General features: G+C 38.5%; 3 protein-coding genes across 3 annotated transcripts; all 3 read right to left on the bottom strand.

Annotated features, from left to right (window-relative positions):
* Nucleotides 1–2,118, bottom strand: TM35_000282140 (uncharacterized protein; the record flags this gene model as incomplete). The annotated part of the gene is made up of 1 exon (XM_029028245.1): nt 1–2,118. A coding segment is annotated over one exon (2,118 nt), but the record flags the coding sequence as incomplete, so codon positions are not given.
* A 1,113-nt stretch (nt 2,119–3,231) lies between these two features.
* On the bottom strand, nt 3,232–4,320 carry TM35_000282150 (uncharacterized protein; the record flags this gene model as incomplete). The annotated part of the gene is made up of 1 exon (XM_029028246.1): nt 3,232–4,320. One exon carries the CDS (start codon nt 4,318–4,320, stop codon nt 3,232–3,234), a length of 1,089 nt encoding a protein of 362 aa, XP_028880565.1.
* Nucleotides 4,321–6,165: 1,845 nt separating this feature from the next.
* On the bottom strand, nt 6,166–15,963 carry TM35_000282160 (putative C-lectin; the record flags this gene model as incomplete). The annotated part of the gene is made up of 1 exon (XM_029028247.1): nt 6,166–15,963. One exon carries the CDS (start codon nt 15,961–15,963, stop codon nt 6,166–6,168), a length of 9,798 nt encoding a protein of 3,265 aa, XP_028880566.1.
* Nucleotides 15,964–16,310: the final 347 nt, after the last annotated feature.

The raw sequence follows: 16,310 nt of genomic DNA on the forward strand, positions 1-16,310 counted from the left end.
CTTCTGGTTTAGTCGAGCAATTTCACTATGAAAGCATTGTGTGTCCCTCTCAGCCTCTTCATATATCTGTTGCTGCTGATGTGATGATGTCATTATTATATTAAGCTCTTCCATATTACATTGTGTAAATGCATCGTTCATGCGTGAGTGGTCCGTAGTGTTGGTCGTCATCTTTTCATCACGAACATCCCAAGAAGTACTTGGGGTCTCTGCAATACGTAGACCTTCTGTGTGACACAACTGCCAGAGTTCGCATAATTGCAGAGTTTCTGCAAGAATAAGAGATACCCGGGCAGTACACTCTTCATTCATCACCTCATGCGTAATATGTGTGATACGAGGCAGAAGAACGGTGTCTGTATTTTCATTCTCGGCTATTCCCTCTTCCTCTTCATATTCATATTCATATTTAAAGATTCCCTTCTCTTTGGGGTTGGTATTCTGTTGACTTTTTTCATTCTCCTTATCACTTTTACTGTTAGAGTCATAATTTTGAGTTTCTTTTTCTTCAAATGTCAATAGATTTGCTTTCTTAGAGTATACAGGTTGCTCCATTTCTTTTGAATCTGAGCCAGAAATATTATTCCTATTAACTACTTCCATAGTTCTAACAACTTCATCGTCCACATATCCTGCCCCATTTGGGGTCGGCAATTCCACATTACTTTTAGAATCCATATTTGACTCTACTTCATCTCCTGCCATTAGTGGTGTTGGAAAGATAGAAACAGCGTGATCCCCAAGTACCACAATTGGAAAACCTTGTGGTGGGGATTCAGAACAACTAGAAAAGAAAAAGCCCTCCATCACCTCCTTCGGCTCTTCTTCTTCTTTTTCTTCTTCTTCGGAATCCTCAGTATCTTCAGCTTTTTCATCAGATTCCATCAGTATTCTGTTTTCCTCTGTTCCTTCTACAGACACTCCATGCAGTAGAGGAAGAGAGTTACTACTCTTCTTTACTTCTTTTTCTTCTTCTTCTTCGTCCTCGTTCGGAATTAAAACTGAAACACAAGGCAATAGGTGAATATTTTCTTCCATGGACTCCTTGCAGTCAACCAACTCATGTTGAAAATGTGATGGAGGTTTTGGCCACGTTGAATTATAGTCACTATTACTATCCATTGTACTGCGATTCGGTAACCGAGAAATTACTGAATCTGCCTCTAACGCATCTACCGTATCCTTCAAATGAAGTCGCAAACGCTCTGCTACAGCAAGTGGATCCTGTTTCTCTTCTGATTCTGTTGAGAGTGCTACTCTTGGAAAAGGAATATTCATATCTGCTGTTGATTTGCTGTCATCCCGCCCTGCTGAGGGGTGATCTTCTATATTCACATCATTTGGATTCCCACCGGTACGACCCAGTGGTTTACCTTCTAGATCCAGTGCACGTTTAAGCAGCAGTGCACGACTTTGGCGAGTAGAGGCGGGTTGAGTTCTGCGTCTTAATGTTGCGGCAGTAACTCGATATGCTACAGCAAATGGACGTGGTTTTAAGACTGTCCCTCTCGTTTCTGTATGTAACTTATTAGCTTCATGCGAATGATTAATAACTTCAACTGAAGTGTTTGAAGGTGTTCCTACTATATTTTGAGAAAGTGATGTATTCCTCCCTTTTTCCACTCCGTGGGATAAGAGGGTGTGGGATGGTGTGGATAGTAGAGAAGCTGCCGATTCCCGTCCATTCATTCGGTTCACCGGCGAGAAGGCCACATCCATTTCCAGTTGTTTTGGGAGTTGTTGATTCCACGCCTCCCATCGCGCCAACATCATCTTCGCCTCCTCAACGGTCTCAACATCGACGGCGGGGGGTAAATTCAAATAGGCGCCGGTGGGTCTCACGGCGAGATAAGACTCGGGCCGCACGGCTGCCGACCCCCGCCCACGAGAAGTGTGTAATGATCCATCCATAGTACTACACGGACGTGGATGCCGCAGTAAACAATGCGGATATTCTTTTTCTGGTTGTGGGCGATATTGTTCTGATTGTGATGGTAAACGATATTCCTCTTCTTGTGGTTGTGATTGTTGATGATATTCCTCTTCTTGTGATGGTGGTTGTGGAGGAATGGGGTCTAGCGGCCATGGGCCATCGGATGTGTGCGGCGGGTTGCCCATCGACATGGAGAGAGAACTTCTCTTCTCTTCTCTTCTCTTCCGCCCTTGTGGTATTTTACTGAGTGGGGGAAGAAACCAGACTTTTCTTTAAATGAATATAAAGAAAAAAAAAAGAAAAAGAAAAAAAGAAAAGAAAATGAAGAAACAAAACATGATATCGCTTAGTAGATGATTTACTTTAATAGGGATCAAGCATAACACACATCCTTGAAGGTCGGGACACAGAAAGAAAAGAAAAAAAAAAAAACAGATTCAATTAAACACGTTTCCATGCGCAAAAATAAAAATAAAAAAGAATAATATAATATAAAGGGAAATTAACAAAATATCTGAATATGCAAATTGAAATAAAAATAGAAGAGACACCTGCAATAGATAAGGTAGAAACGTCTTAAACCCATAAAAATAAAATTAACTGACAGTGCAAGAAATAAGATAAAAAAAAAAAATGGGGAACAAATAATACAAAATACAATACTTATACATGTAGTAAAGCACGATCCAGATTTTTTTTTAAAAAAAGATGAAGAGGGGGCAGAAATGAGGAGAATAAGAAATACAACAATAGCAAGTTGAGCTGAAAGGCACAATGAGAGAAAGAGAGAGAGAGAGAGAGAGAGATGAACTCCGTCACATAGACTTTCTCTCACCATTGTTGTCACCCGCTTCTTTATTTTCTGCCTCTGAGCATATATAAAAAAAATAAAAATAAAAAACGTTCATCAACAGGCATTCCTGTTTGAGATATTATACTTACTCCTATTGAGTTCAACATGCTAAAAGAAGTGGTAGATACACATTTAATACACACATATATTGATAGTATTGCTGAGAGAGAAAGAAAATAATAATAATAATAATAATAATAATAATAATAATAATAATAATAATAATAATAGCCGAAAAACATCGACCTATATCGTTTTCCAGTAAAGATATAAAAAATGTTTTGGTTTTTTTTTTTTTTTTTTTTAAACCATTACTTCCTTTTTTTTTTTTTTTAAGCATCCACATATTTTCTTATTCTTCGTTATCACATATCCTTTACACATATAGAAATACAAACATATATAAATATCGATTCCATCATTTTCACATTACTTTATCCCCCCATTAAAACTCTATAGAAAAGCTTTTTATTAGACTAGTAGGTGATGCAGAGACTTTCTGTATTTCAGGGTCATTGTTGTTCTCTTTCATCACATTATTTTTCTTCTCCTCATCCTCATCCTCCTCTTTCTTCTTCTCCTTCCGGTGTTGTTTTCGTCTAATATGGCGTACACGAGATTTGCTGTTGGTACTATTGTTAGAGTTTTTCTCTTCAGGCACTATATTTCCATTGCTGTTTAATTCTGTTATTGCTTCTGATAGTTCGGATGCTGCTGTTACTGATGATGATGCCGAAAACACCTTCGGCTCATCTGCTGTTACTTCTGTTGTCCTTATGTTTGAAGTAGGATTTAATGGCCGTTTCAGCAAATCTGAGAGTGGCGATGAATAGTTTTCCGCGCCTTTATTCACTACATTGAATTCATCCACATTCGCATTTTTTGTTGCTGTTGTTGTGGGTGGACTCTGATCCCTTACGGCGGCGGTTACTGCTATTCCTGCATCCTCTTTATTATTTACACGAGATTGTCCATTCCCCTTTCTCTCTATCTCTTCTCCTTCTCCTTCTTGTTCATTCACGTTGCTCGTGTTTATCTGCGGTGTGTTGATGTCCGGCGTTATCCGCGCAGGAAGCGGCGGTGTTGGCACTTCACTCGCACTTTTGATTTCACTGCCGGGGACCGACACGACGGGCAATCCAGTGAATTTGTCGTATTCACATTTGGAGAGAATGCCTGTGGTGGGCCGCGGGGGCAACGCGCGAGCACCCGTCGGTGAAAACATGATAGAGGCGTTGGATTGGAGAATGGGGATTTTGTCCAACTCCACCACAGATGATGTGATGCGCACCCGCCGCCCTCGACGTTCTGCATTCCGTTCACTTCCGTTGGTGCTGACACCCACGCTGCCGTTATTGCTGTTGAAAGCGCCGTCAGCCATAATATCGTTACCACTATTATTATTATTACTATAATGATTATTACGATATTTCCTACTGTAACTACTATTATTACTATCATGGCTGGTAGTGCCAGTGGGGGTGCGAGGGCCCACAGGACGCTTCGGCTGGGGACGGGCCACAGCTCCACCCATGATCGATACTAATATAATAATAATAATTATTATTATATAATATATATATAATATATATACAACTGTGTGATTAAGTATCTGTGTATAGGGTAGTTCACCCTTGGTCTTTCCTTTTTATTATTATTATTAATGGGAAAGAGTTAAGAACGTAGAAGAGGAGAAAATACGTTTGCGTAACAAACACACCCACAGAGGATGACAGATAGATAGACAGAGAAAAAAAAAAAAACAAAGAATACTCACTAGATGTGGGTCAAGTTATGAAATGAATAATACGAGCTATCATGTCGTTATCATTTATCAATTATTATTTTTTCTTCTTTTTTCCCCCTTTTCCCAGTACTAAGTTCCTAATTGTTCATTCCCGTAATTAAAACAATGGAAATAGAACCAATAAAATATATATATATATATATTTTTTAAGCTGTTCTGACATACCTATTTATCTCTGGCCTCAGCACGTACACACACGCACAAACAAGAGAGAGAATATTTCTATCCATATTCACTCTCACTATCACTACTGCAATAGCAGAGAATGAAAAGAGAGAAATACCTGCGGAAGTGATGTTCACATCTCTCTCTGTATGTGTATGTGTGTGTACATGCTAAAAGGACCAGTAATGCGAAGAGAGGAAACACTTTAAAAAGACGAACGTACAGAAAATAAAAAGCGTAAAAACTCGTTTTGGAAAGGGAATATAAATAACGAATAAATAAATAAATATATATATATATATAATACAACAATAGAAGAACACGGAATGGGAACGAAAAACAAGAATCATATCGTAAAAAAAAAAAGGAAAATAATAGTGGTTTCTCTTACAACAGAGAGTTAATCTCTCACGAAAAAAAAAATAAGAATGTAAAATGGAAATCCATTTATTCTTTTCTTTCTTGAACGAATGGCATTAGAGAAAATAAAAAATAATAAAATAAAATAAAAATTCATCTTCACTATCCACTGACATTATGAGACTCTGGTTTTCCTTCTTCTTCTTCTTCTTGTCAACAATGTTAACGTCCAATGATTTTGCAATCCTTTCTTCTTTTTTTTCTTTCTTTCTTTCTTTCTTTCTTTGGGCGGATCATTAAATGTCGAGTCTTACACGTTGTTGTTTAGCTTTATGTAAACAGCAGCATTCATTTATTCTTCGTATTTCTTTCGTTCTTTACAGTACCGTTGCCTTTTGTTTGAATAGGCAGAATAATCCAAACTGAGTGAAATAAAACACTCGCGAAGAGTCCAAAGGAAAAAAAAAAAGAATTTCTTTTTTAAAGGCAGAAGCGTTAATGAGAACGCCACTGGGAAAAGAAAGAAAGAAAGAGATGTGCACGCACGTTGAGAATTGGAAAAAAAAAAAATAATAATAATAATAATAAAATAACAATAATAAAACAAGAGGGAATTTGTATTCAGAGAAAGACACTGCTACTCTTTTCGATATGTTTTCTTTATTTTTTTTTTGTGTTGTTTTTTTTTTCTTTTTTTCGTTTTGTTGATGTTGATTTGTTGGTTAATTCATCCTTGATATGCAGATAATAAGGGAGGAGAGATATCCATCCGGTCGCTAGAAAAAAAGACTTTGCTTTTCGGTTCATTTTCTTTATTTTTTTTTTTATATACTTTTCTTTATTTATTTTTTTTTTTTTGAGAGAAAGAGAGACTTCTTTTGTTTTGTTTTCCTGTAATTGTCTCTCTTTTAATCATCATCATGTTGCCTAATGTTTTTTTTTTTTTTGTTTGTTTGTTTGTTTGTTTGTTTGGTTTCATCGTTATAACTATCATATCATCTCACCATTACTAGTACTAGTGTAGTGGTATTACTCCACCCTTTGCACTTACAACTCATTCAGTGCATTATTATTATTATTATTATTATTATTATCCAGTAAATGATCGTGTAGTTTGATTTGTTTTGGTGGTTGTTGTGATCGTTGGTGGTGGTGTTGTTGTGCCTCTTTCAGTGGTGGGATGGGTGCATTCATTGCGGTGCGTTTGAGAGAGGCGGTGCTTTCCTGTTCCGCCTGCAGGAGTTGTTCCTCCATGTACATCATCTCCTCATCTGCCTGTGTCTTCTTTACAAATCTAAATCGTTTCTTCATAAACACCACAGCGACAATGATTAAAAGAAGAATCACCGCAATCACAACACACAAAACAATAATTAATGTATTATGAGAAGAACTGGTAGGGGCGTCTGGGGGAATCACAGGCACAGTAGTGCCGGACCAACCGGGTTGTGAACCGCCCCGTAAAAGTAACGTTTCATTCGTTGTGTAGATACGGGTGTTGGATCGTGTGAGCCGCAGGATTAATCCCACTTCATATCGTGATCGCATCGCCACTCGTGTGGTGTTTTCAAGTTGACACTTCAGTGTTGTGGCCGTTACGGACACCGTCACACATGTTGGGATGCCCGGCGGTGTTTCCTCCCACGCCGCCGCATTGTGAAGTATCATATCTCTTTTTCTTATTATTTCTTCTTCTTTTTCTTTTCTTCCATGTTGGTAGGTGTGTTTCTCACTTTTGTTTAGGCTTGGAAACAGCAGGATTATATTACGCGTTGGGTGATAATGATCAAAGTTTGTACCAATGAAGGTAAGGAAGGCCCCATCTACACAATCCGCACTCTTCGCCGCACACTCCCCAAATGCGGCAGAAATTACCAAACTTGGCGGCACACAAACAAGTACATTCAACACCCCTTCATAAGTGACTTTCACACCAGTTTTATAAATAGATGTATTCCACAGTCCAATAGTTCCAACAGGAACAGAAATGGTACAAACAAGCATAGTTTGATTTACCTGCTTTACACGGCACGTTGGTGAGCGTACGGTGTTATTTGATCGAATAGGCTCAATTAACACATTATAGTCTTCTGAAGATGTGCTACTGAAGTAACCACCAAAGTAGATATCCTCACCATCGCTAGGTTCATTTGGTGTGATAAACCAAACTGTATCATTTGTAGGTTTGGGTGGTGGTAAAACTTGAATATCCATTGGCACTGCACTCACAAAAGCGGGATCGTAGAGAAGAGAATCTCTGGATTTCCCTATTGATGAACCCGTAACACAGACACAGACACAGTGAATATCTCCACTAAAATCATGTAAATCCATTCTTGCTGTGTTTCCGGGACGTACAAGGGTTGTATACCGATAGAAATTTATAAAAGCTGAAATACAGTTAGGTACTGCACATGTTGTAGATTCTTTACTCCATTGTTCCAGAAATAATATTCCATCCCATGTTCCTAACCCTTCAACTTTAAAGGTACTATCCTGATGTCCAATTAACTGTAATGGTGAGAGAGTGAAAGGTTCAATACGGACAGCACTACTCAAGTGATGTCCGATATCATTAAAAGGGTAGTGAAATCCAGCATATAAACCTTCTAACAATCCTTCAACAGGAATAAACATATGAAAATGTGACTCTACAGTCACAATTCCACTGGTTCGTGAACTTCTAGGAATTTCAGAGGCAGTTGAATAATTATCATATAACTTAATATCTGCATAATTTTCCCATACAATTGCCATATGTTTCCCTATGGCTGTACCTGTTACTCCAATAGCACAAGGTAACTTTACTGGACAGGTAGAACGTCGTAGAACAGCTGAAGTTGGAATTTCAATTATAAGATAGCGATATTCACTACGATAAATACCTTTTTCTGCCCAATAAATAACAACTGAGTTCTCTGTAACCATAAATGGGGAAGTATATCTTGTCACATTATCTAATGCAAGTGAAAAATCATAGAAAATTTTTACATCCTTATCTGGATGTGAAAGTGTTACCACTTGCTCTGTAGATTCAGGATCATCTACTGTGCCTGATGGAGGATCCACAGCGTTTGATGGTACTGCCGTACTGAATCCCAATTCTCCCTTATCATAATAAAGTCGAACAGAAATCTTTGGAGCTTCAAAGAAACCACAACAACCATATCCACGACGAACCTCAACAACTTCATCACTTTTAGCCCATGATGGTCCATTGCCTTCATGCGTTTCTGACCACCGCTCACACACAGATGTTGAATTACCCCCACCAGAGTGAATTTGAACGTAATCATCCACTCCATAATTACTTTCAGATAGTATTGGAGCAAATGTAGAAGCTCTAAAGTCTGGAAGACTTTTGCGTTTAAGTATGTAAGGACAATAGGCATCAAAATTACACAACTGAGAGTATCCACTACTCTGACAATTACTCATTGCTTGAGGCCAGCTTGTACTACCATCATCACTAATCCATTGGAAATCGTCTTTAGCAGTAAGTTTAAAGATCAAACGATGCCATCCTAAGGTTAAATTAAATGGAATAACGGCAAAGGAACCAGTAGATTCATTATGGACAAAATTGTCATCAATAAAAAGGCTGAAGGCATCATCGAAACCTATATAAATATCCCCAACTACTCCTGTAGAGTACACTGCAAATGAGTAGTATTGATTATACTTACCAGCTATAATATCAGTGTAACTACCAAAAATTCCATCTGTGCTTACCCGAGGATTCCAATAAAATTCAACCGGTTTTTCATCATAAATATTCACTGTAACTCTGCTTGTTGTATTAATAGCTTGATTAAGATCAAAATCAGTCCTCATTGGATTTTCTACATCTGAAGTATAAGGAATTTCTGAAAGACGTCCGTCCAATCCTTCTGATGATTGCAAGAGCAGCATCTCCGTAATGACTTCCCCACTCCCAAGAGGCATTATATCATTTGGTAATAATGAACCCAACTCGTAAGCAATTGCAATCATTTCATTAGTTTCGAAGGGAGTCATTGAAAAAAACCATGTGTTTTGATATGAAGCTCCTATTTTCACTATCATCTGATACCATCCAATATAAACATTTTGATAAAACGTTTTTCTACCTGGTAATTCATTCTCTGGGCATTCAAAAGTTACATCACCATTTATCCATATCTTCACTGGTCCATGACAGTAAACTGTCCAAGTTATGAGTTGAGCTCGTAAGGCATACAAACCAAAGGCTAAGTAGCGATTAGCATAAACTCCCACAGTAGATTCAGTTCCATCCACTTTCCATTGTCCAAAACTAGCATGTGCTGGTTGCCACATATGACCAGTAAAAGTTCTATCACCTGTACGAGGACGCATAGTTTGCATATTTCCAATAATATCTTCACCAAAAACTTCGTAAATGTATTCATTCTCCCTTCCAAGTCTTAAAGCTGTTGAAATAGGTTCACCATCTTTTAATACCATTGTATTTGGAGGAAAAAGTGAGGGTAAACTGTAAAAACTACCACCCCCAGATAACATTATACGAATTTTCATACGCATATTATCTTCTGTAGAATATGCTTTGATCAAAACCTGGTGCCACCCAAATGGAAGTACTGTTTGACTTTCATTATTGTTATAGCTGGTAGAAAAGACAATCTTACCATCAAAAAACATCTCCATTGGGCCATTAAAATCAACTTCAATATCTATTAATTCACTTCCAGTAACAAATAAAGCAAAGGCAAAATAGTGTAATGTCCCACCTTTAACATTTACTTCAAAATATCCACTGGTATCTAAATCAACTTTTCGCCATGTACTTGTGTAACTTTCGCCATCACCAGTTTCTGCAGTGCTGGTCATCCCATCATATGGACGCATTTTTAGCTCTTCTCCAAAAAACCAATCATAGTCAAGAGGATCAGTGTACTCTGAAGGTTCAATACCTTCTTCTAATGAACCAAAACGGAGCAAATGTCCAATTGGTTTAGTACTATCCAATGGAATCGCTGGTTCTGGAATAGCGGTACCAACCATAATTCTATGTTTATGTTCCTTTCCATTTTCTGGTGTAATATTTTCATCAACCATAACTTCAATTGATACTACTTCCCCTTCCTCAAAATTTTCTTCATTATACATAAACTCCAAAATACCATTAGTATCTGATAGCATGTCCTTATAAGGGTTAGAACCAACTTTTATCTTAAATCTGCGTCTACCTGTTTGTACCTCACCACGAAAGTTTCTTAAAGAAATTCGAAAGTAAAAGCCTGTCCCAGCAGCACCCACCCATGGGTGTTCCCAATCTAACCATACCTTTTCTTCACTTATAGGACGAACTTCAAGGGTGTATGCACGTCCCCATGCTGGGATATCTTCCGGCTGCGTCTGACAACAACCACCACGAGTTCTTACAACTTGGTTACTGCCCCAAGTGGACAAACGCTGACGAGGAGATGCTAATGGATATCCAATAGGCGAACCACCTAATGCTCCCGGAAGATCTCGATATGGTGGTACAGCATGAACCCGACCAGTGAAATAAAAATCATCCGGTGAAGCACGTGAATACATATAGTTTAAGGTATTAGTTGAAGTAAGAAGAGTACAAACATCTACACCCTTAACAGGTATAAAAACATCCCGAAATGAGCCCATATTAACTATCACATAAAAATTGTCACCAAGGTCATCATAGGTCAAACAAGAACGGAAAAAACTGACTTCACTTTCATAAAAACCATTCTGAATGAGTGAAGAAGTGATCTGTTTCGATCCGTCTACTATAGCAGTTTCATTGGTATCTCCTGAATTAATACGAAATGGTGTAAGAACTCCCATATTAGTTTCATTTGCAGACCAGCAAACAAAAACAGATGGAACATTTAGAGCCTTTGTCAATTCTACTTCACCATTTGTACCACTTTCATCTACATTTTTTACCAAAAGTACATGTTCAGAGTGGCATTGAGAAGTTGAAGATAAAAATAGTGCCTGTCCATTTGCAAGATTATGACCAACCAATCCCATCTTTAGAGGATAAATCGTATTTTTATCCAAGGTTATAACGCCAATAACTGAAGAAACATTCATAAAAGACGTAATGGAAACTGCCGCTATCTTAAAGTTAAGATCACCTTCAATCATATTTGAATCTATTGAACTTACCGAGCACAAATTTAATGTCCACGCTGAGACACCACCATTTACTGTACCATCTCTTAAGAATAATATAGCTTGAAAAGAGCTGTATGGAAACAAAGTTACTTTGGTATATTTTACTTCAGCCCCAGAGTAGCAAGGTTCCGGTGATAATACAATATCTGTATCAGATGAGAAACCAATACCAGAAAAATCAAGGATACCTCTTTGCATGTTGTACATGGATATTGTATTACCTAAACTATCAGTCTTTTCACAATTGGCAAGATACATTATATATGATGCACTAAATGCAGCATTATAAATACGAACGTCGTCTATTGAACCAATAAAATCATTCTCATGGGTAACCGGATCCCTATTTTCACCTCCCACTACTACAAATGTTTCATTACCATGTACAAAATCAGATGATGGTATACTTAAATCATCAACTAAATTACCGTTCAGAAATAAATTCATTGTTGAACCGTCATATACACCAGCGACATGTACCCACTCATTTTGAGGTGTTAAAGTTTTACTACAAACCCAATGAGAGGTTATTATAAAACAAAGATATCCCCTTCTGTCATATGCCAAAGCCCATTCATATAGAGGAAAAGTAGGATTTTTTGTTTTAGAATATGATTTGGATAATACCACTTTGTTTGCCACAGTTGAATTTCCTATATTCACCCAAACTGCCACAGTTAATGTGGGTAATTGAAAATCATACACATTTTTTGCTTTAAGATGAAAAGATCCATCAAACTGTAATGTTCTTGAATTTTTTACTCCATTCACCCAATTGAACGTTGTTGCTCCTTTAACCTCCATGTCATTACCCTGATCACTTTCATCATGAAACGTTGTGCCATCAAATCCTTCTTCATGCAACAAATAGTGTCCCACCAGGTTTGCACTGGTTTGCTGTGAAAACTCACTTTTCTCCACGCAATGCATTTGCCCTGTCGTCCCTGCCACACTCCCCACGTGCAGTCGTAGTCTCCCGTTTCGGTCTCTTGGGTTCATCATGCAGAGAAATCCATGACTGGCGGTGCATAATGCTGTTCGCCAGGATCCCTCATACGGCGTGGGGTGCTCTGTCGTCGTCAACACACATCCGTCTCCTTCTTCATTCCCTTCGCCGCCGCCCCCGCTGGGCTCACCGGGAAGCCAGTCGGTGAATTGGACGGGACTGCCGTCGGTCCACGTCAAGACGGGGAATCCGCCCGTCCCCACCGCCCGGCGGCCTCCCGTCCACGCCGCCTTCCCACCCGCCAGCGAGAGGAGAAATTGACTGCGGGTCTCATTCGCAATACTCGCCAGAGTGGCGCCGTCGCCGTGGCAGTGCCGCCGGGCCTCTCCCCATGAGAGAGGATCAGCGACGAATTTGAAACACGCGTTCTCAAAGTGGGCGTAGCCGTGAGGGCAGATGCCAACGTACGGCTCCAGACGGTACACAGACGCGGAGACTTCACCGCCACAGTGAGTATTGTTTTCGTTGTCATCACAAGAAATATTACAGAGATTCTGATTTGTCTCACGTCGGGACTCGTTATTATATACACCACAGGTACAAATAACACCATCTGTAAGGGCGAAATAAAGTGTACCAACACCAGCACAATGTTCCATACAAGCAGTTTTATCTCCAATGAATACTATAAAGTAATTTTCAACATAATTATTCATAGGATAATCAGAATAATTGGAACTTGCAAAGTACTCCTTCCCAGGATCTTTGTAACAACCAAGAGAGGTTGCATTTGGCACCGGTGGAACTGCAGGAAGTGGAACAGGAGGTTTTAAATTATAACCAGAGCACTGAAATCGACTCAGGAGACTTTGTTCACTTGAAGTTGCTGTGCAATTAGTACTGGAAAACATACAAGTCCTCTCTTCAGTGTTGTATACAGCAACAGCACATTGTGCTGTCATATAACAACCATACAAACAACTTTCTTTACTTATGTCATTACCATATAAAGTGAAACTTCCAGACCCTTCAGTACAATTTCCGTTTATAGGGGTTGTCATATCACATTCATCACTTAGACGTAGATACGTTTCACTCGCTCTTGGATCTTCCACAGTTAGTGAACATTCACCATATGATAAATAGCAATCGGCAATACCATTTGTATCCGGGGTCCCAATAGAAAAGGCTGAGCAATTATCATCACGGTTACATCTCAATTCACAAATATCCTTCGTAAGGACACCAATATGTATATCACGCGAACCAGAACACATTGCTCTGTTTCCCCAAAGAATATATTGACTTCTTGGCTTCTGCACAAAATTATAGTCTACACAAGTAGTACATGTACAATTTGCATAGCTTCTACCACAGTAACCGTTAGAACAACAACTATGTAAATTACATTGTGCAAATTCAAATTCATCTGAATCTATGGGAATACCAGGTCCACATAATCCATCAGCACGATATGGACGACTAGTTTTTGAAACAAAACACTTAATAGGGTTAAGTGCATCATAACAACATCCCGCTTCCATACAATCTTCGTATGAAACTGTTATGTTAGGTCCTTCAAAACACGCAATAGTCTTATTACCATTTGCACAATCGGTTGTATTTTCTGTACCCTTCACATAATTCCAACTCAAACTTTTTGCATTCTCAAAACGAATTGACATTTCAGGAACTGTACGTCCAAATATGGAGTAAATCACTTTGACAATTACTTGGTGCCATCCTTCTTTCATAAGAAAAACAGATGAATAATCATTTCTTGGGAAAAAAGTTTGCTTTTCAAATACAATATTACCGTCAAAATATACACGAGTTGTAGTATTATAACGCACATTGATTACACCATTTTGTGTATTAGGGCTGTAAATAGCAATAGCAAAATATTGAACCCAATAGGGAGGTGATGTTTCATTATTACGGGCAAATCTTCCATCTTCTGCTTGTAATGGAGACCAAAGATATCGTTTATTATCCAAATATAAAGAATCTCCAAAGTCAGGTTCCTGTAATGATTCTCCTCCAGTTGAAACAAAAGGATCAGCATCAAGTCCTATAAGTGGAAGTGAATCATAATAAGATTCCCCAAGATGGAGCATATTGCTTATCCATCCACTAGGAAGAGGAATGGCATTTTCAGGTGTACGAACAAGAAAGAATTCACAAAAAAACGTACTTGTTGTATCATTCGCTTCACATTGAGCAGCAACACGTTTTTGTCCAGGTCCATTAATAGGATGTAGACATAATTTGTACTTCCCAGGATTTTTATTTCTTACAGTAAAAACATAGTAACCAGTTTCTAAAGAGGTCGTCCAAACACGATCAAACATTTCATATACGGCAGAAGAAGAAAAACATGATTCATTAAAGGGTAACAATGCCCCAAAATCTCCTTCACGAACTCCTGCATAAAGGGTTATACTAGTTTCCTGTTCGTAATAAGACAAATGTGGATCAGCGAGAACATTTCCCATATCATAACCATTTACTGCTGCAATACAAAAAGAAGCAAATCCACCACCACTCTGTAATTGAAAATCCAATGATGTACCATTGTAGTGAAACCACAAGGTATCAAGATACAAGGGAGACATATAATGTCCTAGCACATCACCAGTTACTCTGTTTATTAGAGTAAATGAAGTCAATTCAGGTGGATTAGTACCATATACCAATTTCATGGTAAAATTTTTTGCATTTACAGGAACTGATACCGGGTATTCAAAAGTAGCACTCTGCGTAGTACCACACGAGTGATTTTCTTCCTCTTCAGGAGTCCAACTTTTGGATTTCAACGTAATATTACCAGTAGAATTACGTACATTAAGCATAAACGAGGATTCAAGAACTGTTCTTTCTCCACCTATTATGGATGCTCCCACAAAAGAAAAACCAGAGTGGTTGTAGTCTTTGTAAAAGAAAAAAGTATGAGCGTCAGCAACTTTTAGGGGAGATCCAGGATCCTCAGTTTCGGTATCCACAAGGCAACCACTTTGAGTTCCTTTCAATGGCATTCGGAACTGAGACATATACTCTGCCCCAAATCGATCAAGAATTTTCCCTTTAAATACCGTGACATATCCTAATGTTGTAATTGCATCCCAACTCCATGGAATGGGGGTTGCAGTTGTACCATATCCCATTGATGCTAGTGGAGAAAAAGCAAGTCCGCTGTTTCTTAGACTCACCATTTCTTCCCGGATTACCTCCACAGAATCAATAGAGACTGTAACCACACCTGTTGATGCATCTATAGTTAACAAAACGCTACGATAACGGTTAGATGCAAGTGTCACAACGCCCAGTCCAGTCACTGTGAGTTCGTTTTCTCCTGCTGAGACTCTCAACTGTAGTTGCCCAAGTGCAGGATCCCACGTCAATTGAATCCGGTCACCATCCACAACGGTATCATTCATCGTGTGGTGTCCAAGGACGTCAAGAATGGGAACCATCTCAGTACCTTCAATTGTCATCTTCAACCACATTGCAACAGACAATTTCCCTATTCCCCCTGTTAGATTAAACAAAGAACCCACCTCACTGCTCCTCGTCACACGAACACAACCGCTATTTTCTGAACAAACGCTCTCATATAATTTGTCAGGACATGGCAGATTAGCCTCTGGAGCAGCGTTTACACCTTGTACGAATATGGCAATAAGCCCTACAAATACAAAGTAGACGATAAAAGAAAAAAAACTGTTGGGCTTCATTTCCTTAGTCTTTATTCTTGTTTAATTTTTACATTCAGAACAGAGAGAAAGAAAGAGAAACAAAAAGAATGGAAATAAGGGAAATAAACAGAAAGACCACAGAGGCACACAGTAATCAGGTGCCCTCATTTTAAACATTAATTACTCTTGCTCCTTCTGCAAAAGATTCACCGCCTTACATTTAATGACGGAGGAACAGAGAAAACTTACCACGTTCTTCAAAATAGCCTACTCTTTTCTTTTTCACTGTCTCCAAAACGGTGATAGGCATAGGAATAGGAATAGGAAGAAAATAATAATAATAATAATAATAATAATAATAATAATAATAATAATAATAATAATAA

Source organism: Trypanosoma theileri (assembly GCF_002087225.1).
Source record: "Trypanosoma theileri isolate Edinburgh chromosome Unknown TM35_Tth_28_V1, whole genome shotgun sequence".
Taxonomy (NCBI): Eukaryota; Euglenozoa; class Kinetoplastea; order Trypanosomatida; family Trypanosomatidae; genus Trypanosoma; species Trypanosoma theileri.